We start from the raw sequence: 20,466 nt of genomic DNA on the forward strand, positions 1-20,466 counted from the left end.
TAGGCGTGTTTAGGTCTCAAGGAAGGATTAACAATGCAAGCCTAAGCAGGTATACTCCGAAGCAAACCTCACTGAGTTCAATGGGCCTTACTCCCTTAGTAAGGACGTTTAGAATAGCAGCCTAAATCACTTTGCACAAGGCGGAGTCTTACTTCTGAGTAAACGTGCCTACACTAGAGGCGCGGGGTTGCAATGCCACGCGGGCATACCATTGAATGCGGCTGTCCAGTAGGAAAGTGTAGGGTGAAGCCAAACAGGTCACGTGAACACATGAAGCTGCCTTCTACTGAATCGAACCCTTGGTCCATCAAAGTCAGTATTGTCTACTCAGACCGGCAGCGGCTCTCCAGGGTCTCAGAGGTCTTTCCCATCACCTACTTGCCTAGTCCCTTTAACTGGAGATACCGGGGATTGATCCTGGGACCTTCTGCAGATGCGCTACCACTGAGCCACGGCCCCTCCCCAGCAACAAATGTCGCTCTTTCAGCCTCCTTAAACTGCTCCTTGATGCAGAACACTTTAAAGGGAGAGAGTGCTGTTCGAGGACCAGGACAGAGGGCGCGGGACATTGGGAGCCCCTACGCCCAAGGCACTGAGCAACTGGGATGAAAGCGGCATGCTCTCATTTACTCGAAAGTAAATTGCACTCTTATCGTGGAGTAAGCCCTATCTAATTCATTGGTACCCAATGTGGAGTAAACACTGGACTGCAATCCAGCGCACGGTTACCAGTGGGGGTTACTTCCGAGTAAAACACGCCACGGCTGCAATCCTCCACACACTTACGACAATGCACCAAGGCTGCAATCCTATCCACTTCGGAGCAAGCCCCTCTTTCGCTTCAGAATTAGCCTGGGCAGAATCAGCCTTGAATGGAAAGGCAGAAGGCAGGGTAGGGAAAGGGCTGGAGCCAGCCCCCTTCTCGATGCTGGGAAAGGAGCATCTCTGGCTGCAAACTCGGCAGCCTGGAGAACCGGGGGGGGGGGGAGTGTATGTTGACAGTAGGCAGGAGAATCCCCGCCAAGCTTGGGGTTCTCCGAGGCTCCTAAAACTCTATGCGCCATTGGTCACTAGGGGTCGTTCCCCCCCCAATCACGGACGGGGGGAGTGGCCGCAGGCGGCCAGAGGAGCATATAAGCGGGGGTCTGTCCACTGTATTAGACCAGAGAGCAGTGGCGGGCTGGCCAGGGTATCAGCTTGCCCCATGGCAAGTGGGCCCTGTGGGCCCCTGATGAAGTGGGCCCCCTTAAACGTTGTGTGTGTGTTAAGTGCCATCGAGTCGCTTCCGACTCATGGCGACCCTATGAATGAAAGTCCTCCAAAATGTCCTATCTTTGACAGCCTTGCTCAGGTCTTGCAAATTGAGGGCTGCGGCTTCCTTCACTGAGTCCATCCATCTTTTGTTGTGTTAAAAATTAGACAATATGTTTAAAAAGTTAATGACCTTTTAGTAGCTTGAAAATAATAATAGACGTTCCAATACTATTACTGTATGTAACTAAAATTTTAATTGTACCTTTTTCCCACTTACGTATTTTTTGAAAATTTTATTTATTTCTTATAAAAAATTAAAGGATGGCCTTATAGGTGTGGGTGGGCCCCCTTTGTCTCCTGTGTGTGTGTGTTAAGTGCCGTCCAGTCGCTTCCGACTCATGGCGACCCTACGGATGAAAGTCCTCCAAAACGTCCTATCTTTGACAGCCTTTGTCTCCTGGCAACCAATATTTTTAGACCGCCAGAGTGGTTTATCTTTGCTCGGATAAAAGTTGTCCAAAGGCAGCTGAGAGGGTCTCGCGAGCCCTCCGACCTCATTCATTCATTCAATCCACTCCAACTCTCCGCCAGCAGCAGCCTCGGCCTCCCGCCGAGAAAGAAGCGCGCGGGAGCTGCGCAAACGCAGTTCGTCGGACGGGAAGCTGAGGTTTTTGGGGGGCGGAGCCGAGCTCCCTCTGCAGCCACGCCCCCTTTCCCAGGCAGCCACGCCCCCAAGCGACAGGCGGAAGGAGGTGGCGAGGAACAGGTTGCAGGGCGGGCTGCAACGGAGGAGGGGCGGCGGAGGCTTGGCCGCCCCGCCGAGCTGTGCGCGCGGACGGCAGCCATTCGCATAGGCGAGCGGGAGCTTCTTCGGAGCATGCGCACTGGTCCCCCCGGGGGGGGGTTGCGCGTGGGTGTGGGGCGCTATTTTTTGCAACCGCGAGGAGGGCCACGAGAGAGACTGAGCGATGCACGCGACACAGTGACCTCTCCCGCTGCGATTCCTAGCACGCTTTCCACTTCAGCCAGCATGCTGTCCTGGTTAAGAGCGGTGGTTTGGAGCGGTGGACTCCGATCTGGAGAACCGGGTTTGATTCCCCACTCCTCCACATGAGCGGCGGAGGCTAATCTGGTGAACTGGATTTGTTTCCCCACTCCTACCCACGAAGCCAGCTGGGTGACCTTGGGCCAGTCACACTCTCTCAGCCCTACCCACCTCACAGGGTGTCTGTTGTGGGGAGGGGAAGGAGATTGTAAACCGGTTTGATTCTGCCTTAAGTAGTAGAAAAAGTCTGCATATAAAAGCCAACTCTTCTTCTTAACGGGACAGGAGCCAGCGGGCTGTAGTTAAAATTAACTGGGACTCGATTCCAAGGGTGCTTTCACACATCCTGAATAATCCACTTTCAATGCACTTTAACGATCGTTTGTAAGTGGATTTTGCTGTTTCACGCAGTAAAACCCATCTGCAAAGTGCATTATTCTGAACGAATGAATGCACCAAGTAAATAGGCCCAGGCGGATCGGGGTTGGAGCTCCGTGTACATTTGTTCGGTGAGCTAGCCTCGTCGGTCACAGTGAGGGTTACGTGTTATGGAAGAGCAATGTAAGAAACCCGCGATGAAAAGGTTCTCGGGTTAAAGCCCGATCCATGTATTTGTTGAAAGTCGGCTATAAGCCCACTAAAGATTGCGTCAAGTCGCTTCTGACTCATGGCAACCCTATGAATCAATGTCCTCCAAAACGTCCTATCCTTAACAGCCTTGTTCAGATCCTGCAAATCGAGGGCCGTGGCTTCCTTTATAGAGTGAATCCATCTCTTGTCGGGCCTTCCTCTTTTCCTGAAAGATTAAGCCGTAAGAATTCTTGGGATCTTCAGATGTCACCGGACTTCGCCCCCCCCCCCCGCACAACCCACTAACAGTGCAGGACTACCCATATAGAAGTTTATTACCTGTGTCAGATTGTTACTGTCACACCTTGATCCGACATATTCCCACACGTATAAAACAATGGATCGAGGTTATTCTGCTTGTGTGAGCTATTGTAGCCCAGGAACGACTTCATGTGTGATTGACCCTTCCCTTCTGTGACCCTTGCATTTTTTCCCTTTTACTTCGCCAAAAATAATCTCTCATGAACCGGAGGAACAGCCCGACCCTATGCAGAACTAGGTGCGGCTACACCAATGGTGTATGCGGCATGCCTGACTCTGCATAGGATCAGTTTTTTGCTGGGGGGGGGGGGGAGAGAGCAAGACGTCAAACCTCCGGCAAGAAACTCAGTCTACAAGACGGGGAACTGCTGCCGATTTGGGCTTCCCGACAAGGCCGTCCTTGTATTCCAGCAAGGAAGCTGTGTCAGGCTGTGGCAACTAAAATAACAAAGGTGTTTTGTTGCACCTGAAGGACTAAAAAAGCTATTGTGGCAAAGCTTTCGTGAGCCAGACGAGTCCACACTTCGTGTGATGGTTCACCAAACTTTGTGTGTGTGTAAAGTGCCTTCAAGTCGCAGGCGACTTATGGCGACCCCTTTTGGGGTTTTCATGGCAGGAGACTAACAGAGGTGGTTTGCCAGTGCCTTCCTCTGCACACCAACCCTGGTATTCCTTGGTGGTCTCCCCTCCAAATACTAACCAGGGCCGACCCTGCTTAGCTTCTGAGATCTGACGAGATCAGGCTAGCCTGGGCCATCCAGGTCAGTCACCAAACTTTATATGCCCCAATAAGGTGTCAGTGACACCAGACTCTTTTATAACAAGGCTAGAGAAATAGCCATGGCAGGCTGTCGTAGCAAAAATAAGATGGTGCCGACACGTTTTTATGCTAGGTTCAAGTGCAAAACGTGTTCATCTCAGGGCCACCTTTAAAGAAGGAGTCCTGTCCCTTTAACCGAGGCTTCATGGATGTTATTTGCCAGGTGATGTTTGCCTCGATCCTCAAAAGCTTCACCTGGCTGTTCCCACATATTAACCCTCCACAAGGGACAGGACCTTTCCCTCCTGGTCTGTGGGGCCCCTCGCTAGTCCTTCAATACGACTCCATTCACCCGGAAGCCCAAGGCTGTAAACAAGCACGCTGGGTCCCATCCACTACAAAGCAAAACCACCGTGGGCCAAGGTTGCGGCGAACCTTGCAAAGCCACACTCTCTTCCCGCACGGTCTGGTGCACGATTACTCAGAAGTAAGCCTCCCGGTTCGACGGTGCTTGCTCCCGAGTAGGCGCGCCTAAGACCCCCCTCTCCTCTCTAGGCCATAGCCGCTGCCGCTTGAACCGGGGACGCCCCCCCTTGCATTTCTTAACAGTCGAAAGAGCGCATGCGCGGCCCTCTGTGACTCCGGAAGCGCTTCCGATTCCAGGGCGGGCGCTTCCGCCGAGGGAAGATGGCGGCGGACACAGCCACGGAGCTTCTGTTTTTAGACACTTTCAAGCACCAGAGCACGGAGGTAACGAGGACCGCGACGGCTGATCGACCCCCTTCGTGTGGTGCCTAGGAGGGGCGGGATAACGGGGTGTGGGGTGGTCTCGCTCCCCGGCTGAGGGTCTGACCTGTGCCGCAGTCCGAGTCTCGGGGCGGAGCCACACTCGTCCCCTCTTTATCCCTGCAAAAGCAGCTGTGGCCCTCAGAAAGCGACGGCTGTTTGGGATCGCGTTGTCGGTTGTAAGGGGTTTTGGGTGCCGCATACATAACTCGTGGTCATGCTTAGCAGGCCCGGCGGAGTATAGTACTCGTGTCTTAAAAGCCTCATGCATCTTTTGAAGGGTCCAATACTCTGATATTTTTGGCAGAAAAGGGCAAGAGTCCAGTAGCACCTTAAAGACTAACAAAAATATTTTCTGGCAGGGTCTGAGCTTTCGTGAGCCACAGCTCACTTCTACTACTGCAGACAGACTAACACGGCTACCCACTGTGAATTATCTGATACTTTGGATTCTGTACCCTACCCCACTACGACCAGCCATGTTTTGGGTGTTCAGCGTTAATCAGTTTGGAATAATCGGTGTCTTGTGGTAGTTTATCGGTACTATATTTAATAGTACGCTATATTTAAGTGATTGGTGCCAGTTATAAAAAGCTGCAAAACTGAGCCCCCCAAAGGACAAGGGAGAAGTTTCTGCACGGGGAGGGTGGGCTCCCCAGTATGAGGGAGAATGTGAACTGTCTAGAAAAAATGGGGAGAACAGCAAAAATGGTAAAATAAGTCAGTTGAGGACTGAGTGTGCTCTAGGAAGCATGGAATGTTCAGGGTGGCTAAATGAGAGGAAATGCAGTGCAATACCCAAAGGGGTGGGGGGAACTGGCCTGCTCAAATGCTTGAGATTTTATAAAATCATGAAAAGGAAGATTTAGGTGTGGGACTTCCAAATTGTGTATCCCCCCACGTAATTCCTTACATGCCCCCAGTTTTTAATCTCTAGTACGTATTAGAACTCTCACTGTAAAGCATGTGTATGCATTGAGGGGATGGGGGAAACCCTACTTCAGTATAACCCTTTATCCTTTTTGGTAAAACAGTTATGAAGTTTTACAGATTTCCCAGTCTTTGTTGTCCTTCCTTTGAATGTTATGACATTTTGATATTAAAATTGTCAGGAGGCTAACAGTGGCTTATTGATGAGTGAAAGCATCTGTACATAAAGCCAATAGAATGGAGTGTTAATTGCATTAAATTGTCTGTATTTTGCTGTAACAGTGTTATATGCTTTTGTTTATATGTTTCTATACTATACTGGATCAGGGCACGTTACACTAATGAAGTCCTTTCTGCCCATGTCCTGGGTTGCGGACTGGATCCAAGACCTTTCCTCATGCTAGGTGCTTGGATGCAGCTAGCCAATTAAGTTGTATACTCAGTGGGATAACTTGAGCACTAGGATGCATCTCATGTATTAGTACTAGTAATGTTGACCCTATTCTAGTTCCAGTGTTGACAAAGAATCAGTCTGTGATGTTCTTTTATTATTGGCTGTTCTTTATACATCAGCAGCACAAGTATGCATTGCCAAGACAGTTGTGCCTTAGTCAAAGGGATGGAACGATGCTCTCTCCAGATCCTTGGTGAGACATCATGTATGCCAGTCTGTAGAATTTGTTTCCTGTATTCTTGTACAAAAGCTTATAAACCCCTTATTATACACATACATTTAAATCTGATTGTTTTCCATAGAGGGGTGAGGCGATAGATTCTAAATGGCACATGTTATGCATATTTCTTTGGATTTGTCAGTGGACAGAACCATGCAGACATGAGTGGCTGAATTCTGTGGTTGTTTACACTATATTATACTTTTGACCTTTATCCATTAAACACATCAGTATCTAATAGAACATGTGAAGAGGTCTACTGGTTAATACAGGTATTTACATACTTATAGTGAAGCTGTTTCTTTAAAAAAAAGAATATTTGATTCTTTAATTTTATGGGCACATATGTAGGTTGCAAGGGCATTAGGGGAACATAAAAGCTATGCAGACTATTTTTATAGCAACAGTAAATACTCTGGTCTTTAATATTTTCATATACAGTGCAAGTATATTGTGCATCATCAGTCAAGCTGGAAGCTGGGAGGTCTTTTTGCTTGAAACTACTGTGCAAGCTGTCTTAGTGCACAATTTCAGAGTGAATTTGAAAGATATTCTGCCACTTTTTTGGCAGAGTTACTTATGTTGGGCCATGTCACATATTGCCTCAAAAAGGAACTGTCAAACCTTGAACTTCTTGATCTTGGGTCAGCATGCTCCTGTTACATGTCCATAGCACTTTGGTTTGCCAATGTTATCATAAGGCTCAATCAGCCAAAGAATTTTTAAAGCTGTTGCTAACATCATTGAAAAGGGAGGATTTAGGTTTAGTTTAGTTTTATATTTTGCCCTAACTATGCATCCGTTGTTTCTGAAAATTCAGGGGGAGACTATTTCAGCTACTTTTACAACTGTGAAGCAGTTCATGGTATCTGGCCTCAGCTTGCTTTTCCCGTGTGCTCTCACTGTAGTGAAAAATTCTGTAATGTTCCCTTTACAGTATGATCCCAAGAACATTTACTTATAAGTAAATCTGTTGAATTCAGTACATCTTTCAAGTATATAGGCTTAGTCATCTTTTCTTAATGTTAAACATGTGGATTTCTTTCAATATTTCCACAAATATCCCTTGTTCTGTACCAAGGTTTTAAAAAACATCTCCTTAAAAATAAATGATCAAAATTTAATACAGTGACTGCATTCAGATTTTACAATAAGCTGTAATTAAACTATGGTTAGGCATAAACAAGACTTTATTGCTGTGGTTGCATGGCTCCTTATTCTTCAGTCTCCCTTGAAGTGTAGAGCTTGACGCAAAACCTCCAGATCAAGCTTCAGACAGTTCGCCGTGATGTCCAGAAGCAGACAATTTGGTGAATTGGCATTTGTTTTCTCCGTGCACTCTGGTATTAAACTGAGGTTTATTCACCTCAGTTTTATAGAAAGGTGGGTTGAAATATTTTAAATGAATAAATAGAATCCTGGCAGAGTATGAGCTTTCATGAGTCACAGCTCAGTTCTTCAGGGCTGGGACTCAAGAAAGCTCACCCCCTGCCAGAAATGTTGTTAGTCTTTAAGGTGCTACTGGACTCTTGCTCTTTTCCACTGCTACAGACAGACTAACACAGCTACCCATCTTGTAATAGAATCCTTGTTTGTGTGAAGTAAACAAATTCCATTTCATGGAGTTGTATGCGTTCAGACATAGTGAATTGGAGCCTGATCAAGCTAGGAAGAAGCTGTGTTCATGCCTGACTGGAGTATAATTGCAGCTTGTTGTGACATCTGAACAAAGCTGGTAGCTGAGGTTTGATCGGCAGCAGCCTGGATCGAAAGAATTGTGCAAGTAGTTTCACTTGCACACAAGGGGGCTTTGGATATGTTTTTCAAATATACCTCTCTTATATCACAAGATTTTCAAAGGCAGCTAGTGATATCGTGTCAGGGACTTTGGTTCAAAGTAAAAAAAATGTGAATAAATGAGCCTAGGTTGTGTCTAAAGTAATTCTTTGGATCCCGGCCATTACTGTAGCATGCCATCTGTAGGTTCCTTCAGGTCCAACACTGATCTGGTAATTATTGCTCTTTTGAGATGACTTTCCAGTAAACTTTTATACGTTAAGGCAGAACTTTTAAAACCAGCTATCCTCTAGTTTACTCTGTTATGTGGAATTCTGTCAGAATTCTCCCACTTCATTTACGGTATGTCATCTCCCAAAGCCATAAAGGAAATACTTTTCAGTGTGGCTTATTCTGAACAGCAATGCATTTTGAAAAGCTGCTGTGGGTAGAAGTTTCACGAGAGAAGGGCTTCCAAATATACAGCAACGGCTGCTCAACAGCAGCTTAGCTGAAACTGGTTCATTCTTATTCTGTTCACTTAATCGTGGTTTCTTATGGACACATTGCCTATGAAGCACACTTGAAGAATTTCCTATTATATTCAGTGGAGAAGGCAGCTCTGGTGCCTCAAAAGGGAAGGCTGTTCCTTTCATTCAACTGCATAAAGTGGGTCAATTGTACAGCAGCATCTTGTGTACATTGGAGCTCATCTGAAGTTATGAATTGGGGCATAAGTGTTTTGTGATTACGTGCGGTGCAGAACTATACAACTTGTGACTCACTAAGGCAGACAAAGCCCACCTTCCATATATAGTGATTTGCCTGATAATTTCCCTGTTTGTTCAGAATGAGGTAGTCAGGAAAAAAAGAGAGTTTGTAAGTTTTTGCTTGGCCACATATATATTTCTAAGAACATTCCCCAGGCTAGAAACAGACCATAAACATGTTAAAAAGATGGAATCCATTAGTACTGCTGAGTAAAATTTAATGTTTTGGTGCCTAAAGGAGAAAAAGGTAGGCACCAGGCAAGCTTCAGGGGAGAGGACATTCCATCACTGAAAAAGCCCTGACTCTGTTCACCACCTGCCTCATTTCTGTAGGTAGAGGCATAGAAAGCAGGACTTGAGAAGGGGATCTTAACTGTTGGGCTGAACAGTACTGAAGGAAGTGGTCCTTCAAGTATGGCAGCCCCAAGCCATTTAGGGCCTTAAAGGTACCAGCACAATATTAAGCAGTATTGGGATAGATGGACCCAGTGGTCTGACTGTTTTGAGGCAACTTCCTGTATTGCTTTTGCCTTAAGATAAAAGTTCTGCCTTAAGATATAAAAGTTTGCTGGCAGTCAAAAGAGCAATAATTACCAGATCAGTGTTGGACCTGAAGGAACCTACAGATTGCTTGTTCCTCTGTTTTCTTCACATGTCTTTTTTCAAAACGTTCATGAATCAGAGCAGCTCATTTGATGCCTTTGAGTGTCTCTTTGGACTGTTCGTATGCATAAGAAAAAGAGGAAAGCTTGATTGATATATAGAATTTTAACAGTTTAATACTAATTGGTGCATTTTTTTAAAAGACAAATTCTAATTTATACTACACCTTTCAATATCTGTGTTGGAAGTCTATGAAGATAAGAGTAGCCCTGTCAGATCAGACCAGTGGTCTGTCTAGTCCAACATCCTGTTTCACCCAGCAGCCAGCCAGTTGTCCTGGATGCCCTACAAACAAAGCACAGGGGCCAAGACTGTCCCTGAAGTTGCCTCCTGGCCCTGTTATTTAGAGGCTTGCTGCTTGTAAATATGGAGGGTCCCCTTTAGTCACCATGGCTGGTACCCATTGATGGATCTGACCTCCATGAATCTCTTTGTGGCCATCACTGTGTTCGCTTGGCAGTGAATGCCACCATTTGGTTATTCATTGAGTAATGAAGTACTTTCTTTTGTCTGGCCTGAATCTGTTGCCCATCAACTTCATTGGATGCCAGTGAGTTCTAGTATTATGGGACAGGGAGAAGTTATTTTCATCCACTTTCTCCACCCCTTGCATAATTTTATAAACCTGTGTCTGCATGTCATTTTTTCCCATGTCCTTGTGCAGTGCAAATGACAAGCAACATGATGTGGGTGGCACATGTCAGGAATAATGGGCAGATACAGCTGTCATTCCTCTGAGGTAATTTCTGGGCCATGTGCCATGCAGTTTTTCCCTTAGGGCAGCTCAGTATACTTCCAGAGTGCTTATGGAGCAAAACTAAGGAATTTTGTTAACTCTTCATGCATTTTATTTTAATTTTCTGTAATAATAATAATTTATTGCATAGACCAGTATTGCATTGCTATGCTACAAATCCAAAATCTAAAACTTTTAATTTTTTATTTTTTTAATTGTTTTTAGCAAAGTACCAACATTGATGTGGTTCGTTTTCCATGTGTGGTTTACATCAATGAAGTACGTGTCATCCCTCCAGGAGTAAGAGCTCACTCTAATTTACCTGAAAATAGGGCTTATGGGTAAGTGCAAAATGCTGAAGAGACAACCAACTACCACCTATTAAACAAGGACCTTTGATTCGCAGGGTGATTTTTCATGTTCTCAACAACTTAGGGTAAGGGGTAAGTTGTTACTTCCATTGTACAGATGAAGAACTTTCTGAGAGAGTGACTTACCGATGACCATACAACACACTAACACGGCTTCCTTTCTACCATATGTCCCTAATGGAGGTCGGCTTAAATTCAGAGCTGCCTATGTGAATCACAAGAAAATCCCCTTTCTTTCTAGGCGAATGTGCTGACTTTTCCCCTTGGTAATAACTGCCCATTCTTTATGCAGTTCAGCTGACATCTTCCATGCAGGTCCTCATTTATTATCACTCTAGCTGTCTGTGTCAACTTGCTTCAGTAACAAGTTGTAATTTTGTGTTTGTCATTGACCCCTCCCAAAGCCCTCTGGCATATTCAAAGTTCAGAGGAAGGGATGAGCAGGACTCTCTGTTTTTATTGAACATTAGAAGAGGCAGAAGTAATGTGATGTTGCTTCTGCTTCTTCTAAACATCATGCAACTGGAGACCTGCCCCCAAGATCTCTGCATGTGCCAGAGGGCAATGTGGGGTATCTCTTATATGATGTTGGCCTGCAGAGCAGGCAGAAACTGTGCAGGTCTCTCATACTACTTCTGCCTGCTCCCAACTCACAAAGGCGTGAGAGAACTGTTAGGGGGAAACTGTGTGCTGACCAGGAAGGAGACCATCACGAGTAGACAAGGGCACTAGACCCTTGCAAGCTGGTGACCATATTTGTATGGGCAGTGAGAAGGTTCTGTTCAGACAGTGTAAGATAGGTTTGCAAACCAAACTTAGGAAACATTCCTAGTTAGGGCTGCCCATAGTTTGCACAATTCAAAAGTATTGTTAGAGCAGGAAGGTTGGACGAAATCTGTACGCAAGAGAGGTTAGTTTGGAGATCAGGAAAATGACATCTGAACTGAACCTCAGTGAGCTTCATAGCAGAATTTTTAACTTGACTTTCTTGCACCTAAACCATGCTGCCTCAAACAATGGACTGATTCTCAAGACAACAAGCAATGTAGGCTGATCTCCCACTTTGCAATACTGTGAACAGCCACAAACATTTATTTATTTGTAATTTTTTCTATCCCACCTTTCAACATTGTTTTAAAGGTAGCTCTCAAAGTGTTCTCTAAAAATACAGTAAAGCCACTAAACCACTAAAAATTCCCTTTGTTAAAAGTCAGCACGAAAATATCTCCAGTCCCCCAATTGAGCAGAAGCAAGATCCACTGCAGACCAAATGAGAACAAAGAACCCCCACCAGGACAAAATACATAGCATTATAGCCTTGGGAAAATAAAAAAAATTATTGACAAAACTGAAAAAGTAGGCGCTAGGTGATTAGAGGCAGGAAAAGCATCCCACAGATAAGGCAACATAACAGAGCAGAGCTTTTGATGAAGATTTTAGGATTCGGTCTGATTCGTAAGAGATATTACTTAGAAATGCATAGCTCTGATTTTAATCTATAAATGAACTGGGATAATGCCATATTTCACTTCACAGCATCATATTTAGCATTGCCTTGAGTTAGAAATTATATTAAATGAGTGACAACGATTGTGTCGTGGCCTGAAAGTAATGTTTTATGTGGATTGGTTTAAATATTGGGTTTAGTTTTATGACGGAGTAATGGTGCTATTTTCATCTGCATTAATATGAACAAAAATAATTTTGAGAATTATAACTGAGAATTGTTGACTTGACAACAGTCCTTGTATTAATTTTTTTGGAAACTGCTTTGTGAACTTTTATGCTGAAAGGCATTCTGGAAATATTGCAAATAAATAAAAATGTTGGGGAAGTACAAGCGGAGATTGGGTATGCATCATTAGTATTCATTTTGACCAGTAGCCATGGTTATCCTCCATGAACATGTCCACTCCCCTCTTAAAGCTTTCCAAGTTGACAGCCATCACCACATCCTGGGGCAGGGAGTTCCACAATTTAACTATGCGTTGTGTGAAGAAATACTTCCTTTTATCAGTTTTGAATCTCTCACCCTCCAGCTTCAGCAGATGACCCCATGTTCTCTCCATACTGTGCATAATTTTATAGACCTCTACCATATCTCCCCTTAACCGCCTTCTTTCTGAGCTAAACAGCCCTAGACATTTTAACTGCTCCTCATAGGGCAGTTGCTCTAGCCCCCTGATCATTGTAGCTGCTCTTTTCTGCTTCTCAAAGCACCCCTCCATTCCTCATGAGTACCAGTTAACAAAGCTTTTGCTTTCTAGGTTTATAATATAAAGTAGTTAGATCTGAACATCTTTTCTTAATTTCCTAACTTCTGAAAGCAGCAGAGATTATGATTGAACAAATATGACGACTATACTAATACTGAAGAACCCCATGGCGCAGAGTGGTACTACTGCAGTCCAAGCTCTGGTCATGACCTGAGTTCGATCCCAACAGAAGTTGGTTTCAGGTAGCCAGCTTAAGGTTGACTCAGCCTTTCATCCTTCTGAGATCAGTAAAATGAGTACTCAGCTTGCTGGGGGTAAAGGGAAGATGACTGGGGAAGGCACTGGCAAACCACCCTGTTAACAAAGTCTGCCTAGTAAACGTCGGGATGTGACGTCACCCCATGGGTCAGGAATGACCTGGTGCTTGCACAGGGGACCTTTACCTTTTTAAAAATACTAATACTAGTAATATTCCCACAGCTAAAGAATGGATCATAAAAGTGTAGCATGTTGCCGAAATATCCACCGATATTATTATATTTATGGAATTCAAGAGAATTTTGTAAATGCAGATCTGTTTTTGCAGAGCAGTGTTTCATGGTATGTCTAATTTTTGGTTTGGTTATGGAATATATGTATATTACATTTTATTAATGCTATATAAAGGACTCTGATGAATCTGGGTCCTTCATAAAAAGCCAGGAGTAATAGCCTCGCAATGTGAAGAGGTAATATTTTTTATGATATGGGAGATGTTTTTTCTCTTCTTGTAGATTATTGCATATGTGATAACCAGTATTTCAGGGCTCGACTATCTTGTTTAGCAAGCTTCAGCAAAATATTTTTTTCCCTTTCTCTTTGGCTCTGTTCCCAGTGAGACATCCCCTCACACATTTCAGTTAGACCTGTTTTTCAACAATGTCAGCAAGCCAAGTGCCCCCGTATTCGACAGGCTGGGAAGGTAAGTGCTTATAACATTACTTTGTAAACGTTGGATTTTACTTAGTTCTGGAGCTGTCAATAGTGCAGTTTACAGAGAATCAAATTGTGATTTCTGATTTGCTGCACTCAGCAGGGTGGCACCTCATATCTGCCTTTTCACTCCTGCAAGGCTATCGTCTACCTAATCCTACTGTTCTGTCACCACTGAGCCTACGCTTTTCTGGTGCCACTTACAGAAGAAACTATAGCAGGGCAGCTCAAGGATGGGATTTTCTATCAGTTTCCATTCTCTCGGGGAATAGAGAAAATTATGTTGGGAAGCATCTGGGAATCTAAGAGGAATGCCTTTATTTTATAGAGACATATGAGTTTATATGGGATTATATTTAGTGTTGTAAGGAACTATCATGAACTTTCTCAGATTGTAATACTGGGGATCTCTGAGTGGTGACTGAAAGATTGGGAGTGGGGCCCTCTCCTCCCACACATCCCTCTCCTCTTTGGATCACATTTTTTCCAGCAGCCTGTTTAGATACTGCACTGGCACTGACGTGGCCTAAATGCTCACCAGGCTTAGCAAGGATTTGCTAACCAGCCTTCAACTCTGTTTTAAAATATTATTTAGAGTTAACCCTGTTTAAGGTTGCCAGTGTAACGCTTCACTCTGGCAAGGGCTGGCAACAAAATTGCCTCTAAGAGGGGAGGAGGGGCTAGAGGGGGAACCGTGTAATACTCTGGCTGGCTCCTGAGTGTGATTAAGAGTCCCCCAGCATTACGCTTGTATCAGCCCGAAGTTTTTGAAATAGTTTGCCCAACATTTGAGGATCAAAACAAATGAGCAGCTTTAACGCTTGTGATAGTAAGATCTTTCAGAATTGGGATTGCAGTAGATCTTACAGAATTGGGGTTGCTGCTACAGTGCCCTGTGGCAGTAGTGTGCTAGGGTAGCTTCCTAAGACATGTACATTCACTGTGCAATCCTGAAGGGAGGGGGCGAATACTCTTAGGAGCCGGTGTGACCCCTATGCCTCTTGCGCTGTGCAAACTGGTATGGATGCTGGTGTAAGGCCACTTACACCAGCCCCCTTGGACTGTGGTAGCAGCGCGGCCCTCGGATGCTGGCATGGCCTCCTGCTGGCGTTCTCCTGGCGCAAGTCCCTGCACTGGCATTCCTTATTTTCCCCCAAGATATTTTATTAATTTTTTAACAAGAAAAACAACAACACATACATACATTTACAATCACACAGATTCTATTCCTTCGGGGAATAGATTTCTTTTTTACATCTAATACTTCTTATAAGATTATTTCAGTGTTATACAATATACTTAATAAATCCTGTATCTATATAACCTAATCATTATCTATGTTATCGCTATTTATGAAATTTTAATCTATTCTTCCCATTTAACATATTCAAAATAACATTGCCATTTCTTCCGTGTTTCTTCCATCGGCTTTTCTTTCATCATGTTGGTTAATCTGCCCATCACTGCAAATTCTTCCATTTTCTGTTGCCACTTTTCCAAATCAGGAATGTCCTCTTGTTTCCAAAGAGCTGCCAATACTAATCTGGCCGCCGTTGTCAGTATCCAAATAGTTCTTTATGGTTACTTTGCAGATTCTCTGGTTCCATCCCTAACAACATAGTTTCTGGACTCAAAGGAAATTTGATTTTGAGTATTTTCTGCATTTCTTGATGTATTTGTATCCAAAACTTCTTGACCTTTTTGCATGACCACCACATATGAAAATAAGTTCCATCTTTATCTTTACATTTCCTGCAACGGCCATCATAAGATTCATCCATCTTTTTAATGTCCATTGGAGTAATATACCATCTAAAGAATTGCTTATACCAGTTCTCGCGTAAATTGCTGCTGGCTGTAAATTTAATTGACTTAGTCCATAGTCTTTCCCATTGTTGCATAGTAATCTCCTTTTTAAAGTTTTCCATCCATTTTATCATTCATGACTTAACTTGCTTTTGTTCTGTTTCATATTTAAGTAGTAGTTTATATATGTTTCTCAAAATGTGGTCAGATTTTTTGCTAATTAAATTTTCAAACTCAGTATTCTTCTTTATAGTCTCCTGTTGGTAGCAGTTTTGTCGTATTTTCATAATCATCTGGTTATACAACAGCCATCCAATTTTCCTTGTCTTCTTTATCTCCTTACAAGATTTTATTTCTCCTTGATCATTCAGCATGTCTTGATGTTATATAGTCTATGTCTTTTTTCTCTCCCTTGCTTAAATAAGTATCGGTTGGAGACTTTATCCTTGGAGGTGAGGGGCTCAATCTACTTTTATTTCTGACCCAAATCTTCATCAGTCCATCCTTGATAATATATTTCTCTCGAAAGATCTCTGAATTCTTTGCCTTACAGAGGTAATAATGAAATCCACTGTTCCACAGTCCTTTTTCAGTCTTCAGGCTTTTTTGCTTGGGGTTCTTTATCCAGTCTGCTATCCATGATAGTCCTTCCGCTTGATAATATAATTTGATGTTTGGCAATGCTAATCCTCCTCTCTTCTTCTCATCTTGCATGATTTTGAAGTTAATTCTTGGTTTTCCCCTGGCCGCGCTGGCATTCCAAGAGGCATTCCTGGGCCGTTCTGGGGGACAGGGCTGCAGTTAGGCATCTTCCTAACCCTGTTCGTGCTGGGAACGCCCCCTAATGCCATGGCGTTGCTGTGTCACCATCGCTGTTTGCAGTGGAGCCTTTCCCCCCATTTTAGGGTTTTTTAAAAATTTAAACCCCTCCCTCCCCGCGGCGGCTGGGAAACCTCTGTGGAGGCTTCCGTGGCTGCTGCGGTTCCCAGGATTGCACTGTATGTCTTCCATTAGTGAAGTGTTATATGCCCCTGAGATGAGTCGGTAATGATGTCTTGTATCCCTGTTGTCTACTCCCGCTTATAGATGAAATTCCAAGTCTGATTCCAGCCCTACCACAGTCACAGGAAGTGCTAAGGGCAGTTAATGCTCCTTGGGTGGCTCAGGGAGTGTCCTCCTCTGGGATCTTTGCATGGTGCAGTGGGTGGTGGCAGAAAAGACACCTTGCAGAAAAGATTGAGGGGTGAGGTCAGATAAGTCATCTGGTAGCACCTCACTTTCCAGGAATGGAATCATACTTTAGTGGTACAGTCACTTCCTGTACTGTAGCAGTGAAAGCCAGTTTCTATGTGTCTTGCTTAAAATGAAGGCTGTTGCACAAATAAGGCTGCTTTCACTGAAATCAAGACTGCCATCCCGGACTTCAGTGCTTTTTTAGCAAGGAAAGGGAGCACATGGTAAACAAAAACCAAAAGTAATGACTGTAAAACATCACCTTATAGTGAAGTACATGGACCAATTGTCCTTACCAATTAAACGTATTACTATGAGTATATCATGCATAATGAAGTTTATACCAATTTTCCCAATAACAATTGCGTTTTGTGTCAAATTTCAAAATACCTATAGCAAAGTGCCAAATGAATCTTAACAAAACAAATGACTTAATACATGTTGTAAATAAACACAAACACAGTCTTGACTTAATCTTGTCTTAAAAAGTACAGCTGTGATGAACTGCCCCGGCTTTGGTACTTGTTTCGCTCAAGCTTTATCAAGCAGCAACGTACATACTACTTGATAAAGCTTGAGCAAAATGAGTACCGAAGCTGGGCGGCTCGTCACAGCTGTACTTTTTAAGACAAGATTAAGTCAAGACTGTGTTTATTTACAACATGTATTAAGTCATTTGTTTCGTTAAGATTCATATAGCACTTTGCTATAGGTATTTTGAAATTTGACACAAAACGCTATTGTTACTTGGAAAATTGGTATAAACTTGTTTATGCATGATATACTCATAGTAATAAGTTTAATTGGTAAGGACAACTGGTCCATGCACTTCACTACAAGGTGATTGTTTACAGTCATTACTTCTGGATCCCGGACTTCAGAACATTGTTTATAAGGAAGTCCTCAAGTGGTACAGGATGCTGGTGCAAATCTGATTTCTTTATGTATTCGGTCTCATGGTTTGTTTAATATCTGACACCTATCGCTCTTCTATTTAACAGCCTGGAATATGATGAGAACTCTTCGATTATATTTAAGCCCAATGCAAAGGTAATTAATTGTAAACTCTGATGATGACCCTTTATTTTAATGCAATTAAAAATTAGAGTATTCTCAGTTCAATGAGAAAGGCCTGGTACCTGGACATAACAGGAGAGTTAATGCAAAGTGTCTGACTGGCTGTTTGGTTGTCGCTTAACATAGTTGACAAACAACAGAATGAGTAAGTAATTGAGGAATTATACCTTTTGTTAGGTGACAGTGTGCCTTTCAAACTACCTCACTTGTTTCAACTTTAGGCGACTCCTGTTTTCAGAAAGAAGGTCATGTTTTCAGGCATCTGTCTACCACTGAGGACAAGAAACTTTAAAAACGAGCTAAGGCTGTCAAGACTGCTGTAGATACAGGAGTTACTGCTATCTAATCTAATTCTATGGATCGTCTTACCTAAATACTATGCATGTCTTTTGATTGAGTAATTTGTTTCTCTCCAAAGCATGCTGTACCTTCCAAAAGAGAAAATATTTCAGAGGATTTTTTTTCCAGTGTCTCCAAATATCTCCTTTTCCTGTTGAGAAAATTGAAACAAAATCCAGGGTGGGAGGAAAACTAGGGGGGGGGGAGAATTTGGCAGTGGTGGGCAGGGGGTTTTACATCTTTGCACTCATTCTCTGTTCGTCTCATGCCATTTAAAAAAACAAAACACATTTTCCCTCTTTTTTATTTTGGTTAATTCACTAGGCCCTATTTTTCTGCATACCCAATGAGTCCCTGGTGTTGATAAAGAGAAATGTGTTTTGTCTGTGGGTGGCCGTGTTGGGCAACTGGTTATTTTCAGGGTTATTTTTTAATTCTGACCTTTCCTTTTAAAAACTAGGTGAACACAGATGGCTTGGTTCTAAGAGGCTGGTACAACTGCTTGACCCTGGCAATATATGGCTCTGTTGACAGAGTAGTAAGCCATGATAGGGATTCTCCCCCACCTCCTCCTCCACCACCACCACCTCCTCAGCAACAAACAGCTTTGAAAAGGACCCCCAAACTTGGTGAGTGTTCTTGAAACTATTTTTTTTTTAATCTTCAAGTTGTGAAAGTGACTTTTAATATGAATTGTATCCCCTAGCTCTAAATGTTGCCGTCGACTACTGTTACTTCTGAAGTGTTCGGTTGTGGCCCATGGCGTTACCTTGTACATGTACCAGAGTATTTTTTTTTCCTTTAACAATATCCATTCAGCTACTTCCCAGCTGAGCCCCAAAACGTGATTTTAAACAGCCGTTGGTTTTAACACCCATTTTGTGGTTTGGTGGAAAATATATCAGAAGAGGATGTATAGATACATAAGAGGCAGTCTCCCTTTTAGCAGATTTTGCAGCTGGGGATTGGTTCACATGTGTAATCCTTTGAACTCTTTCCTGGGAGTAAGTTCCATGGAATAAAAGAAGACTTAATTCTGAATAAACCTTGGGATTCCTCCCACAGTGAGGTAATAAGGAGGTGGCAGAATGGATGGTGCCTCTCAAATTGTAGGTCAGCGGTCCCTAACCTTTTTGAGTGTGTGAGCACATTTGTAATCCTGCCATGGCATGGTGGGCGCAGCAACATAATGGCTGCCGCAGGAGGTGGAGCCTGCCACAAAATGATTGGTACAGCTTACCGTATATACCCGTGTATAAGCCGACCCGCGTATAAGCCGAGGTGCCTAATTTCTCCCCAAAAATGGGGAAAAATTAGGCACCCGCGTATAAGCCGAGGGTTGGCTTATAACCCCTCCCCCCCCCGCAGACTTATCTTCTGGGCTCCTGGAGGCGGGAAGCGGCGGATCCGGTGGGGGTGGCCTTCCTGCAGCTGCAGGAGGCCCCCCCAGGCCGCTCCTGGCGGCGGGAAGTGGTGCGGCCCGGCGGGGGTGGCGGAGCAGCCTCCCCGCGGCCGCAGGGGGCCTCTGGAGGCCGCTCCCGGCCTGGAAAAGGCGGCGGGGGCGGCGGAGCGCCCTCCCCGCGGCCGCAGGGGGGCTCTGGAGGCCTCTCCCGGCCGGGAGAAGGCGGCGGGGGCGGCTGAGCGCCCTCCCCGCGGCCGCAGGGGGGCTCTGGAAGCCTCTCCCGGCCGGGAGAAGGCGGCGGGGGCGGCTGAGCGCCCTCCCCGCGGCCGCAGGGGGGCTCTGGAAGCCTCTCCTGGCCGGAAGAAGGCGGCGGGGGCGTCTGAGCGCCCTCCCCGCTGCCGCAGGGGGGCTCTGGAAGCTCTCCCGGCCGGGAGAAGGCGGCGGGGGCGGCTGAGCGCCCTCCCCGCAGCCGCAGGGGGGCTCTGGAGGCTGCTCCCGGCAGAGAAAAGATGGCGGCGGTAAGTTCCCCCCTCCCTCCTCCCTCCCCCCTCTACCGTATTGACCGGCGTATAAGCCGAGGCCGGCTTTTTCAGCCCTTTTTTTGGGCTGAAAAACTCGGCTTATACGCGAGTATATACAGTAAATTCATTAATACAGTGTAGAGACTTGTGCTGTGGCAGCTACTGCCAAAGCAACATTAAAAAAATCTGCACAGCCAATCAGAAGCCTTGCTGGGCAAAAGCCCTACCTGCCCCCCCCTTCTTA

The 20,466-nt window shown here is 44.6% G+C and overlaps 1 protein-coding gene across 1 annotated transcript in view; it reads left to right on the forward strand.

Annotated features, from left to right (window-relative positions):
* The first annotated feature begins 4,616 nt into the window (after window positions 1-4,616).
* Window positions 4,617-20,466, forward strand: part of VIRMA (vir like m6A methyltransferase associated) — a 52,566-nt gene continuing 36,716 nt past the window's right edge. The window contains exons 1-5 of the mRNA XM_056854092.1: window positions 4,617-4,700; window positions 10,511-10,626; window positions 13,747-13,833; window positions 17,885-17,933; window positions 18,760-18,928. Of these exons, the coding sequence (XP_056710070.1) occupies window positions 4,638-4,700; window positions 10,511-10,626; window positions 13,747-13,833; window positions 17,885-17,933; window positions 18,760-18,928 (484 nt within the window). The 5' untranslated portion in view covers window positions 4,617-4,637. The remainder of the gene's footprint in view (window positions 4,701-10,510; window positions 10,627-13,746; window positions 13,834-17,884; window positions 17,934-18,759; window positions 18,929-20,466) is intronic.

Source organism: Euleptes europaea, chromosome 8 (assembly GCF_029931775.1).
Source record: "Euleptes europaea isolate rEulEur1 chromosome 8, rEulEur1.hap1, whole genome shotgun sequence".
Taxonomy (NCBI): domain Eukaryota; kingdom Metazoa; phylum Chordata; class Lepidosauria; order Squamata; family Sphaerodactylidae; genus Euleptes; species Euleptes europaea.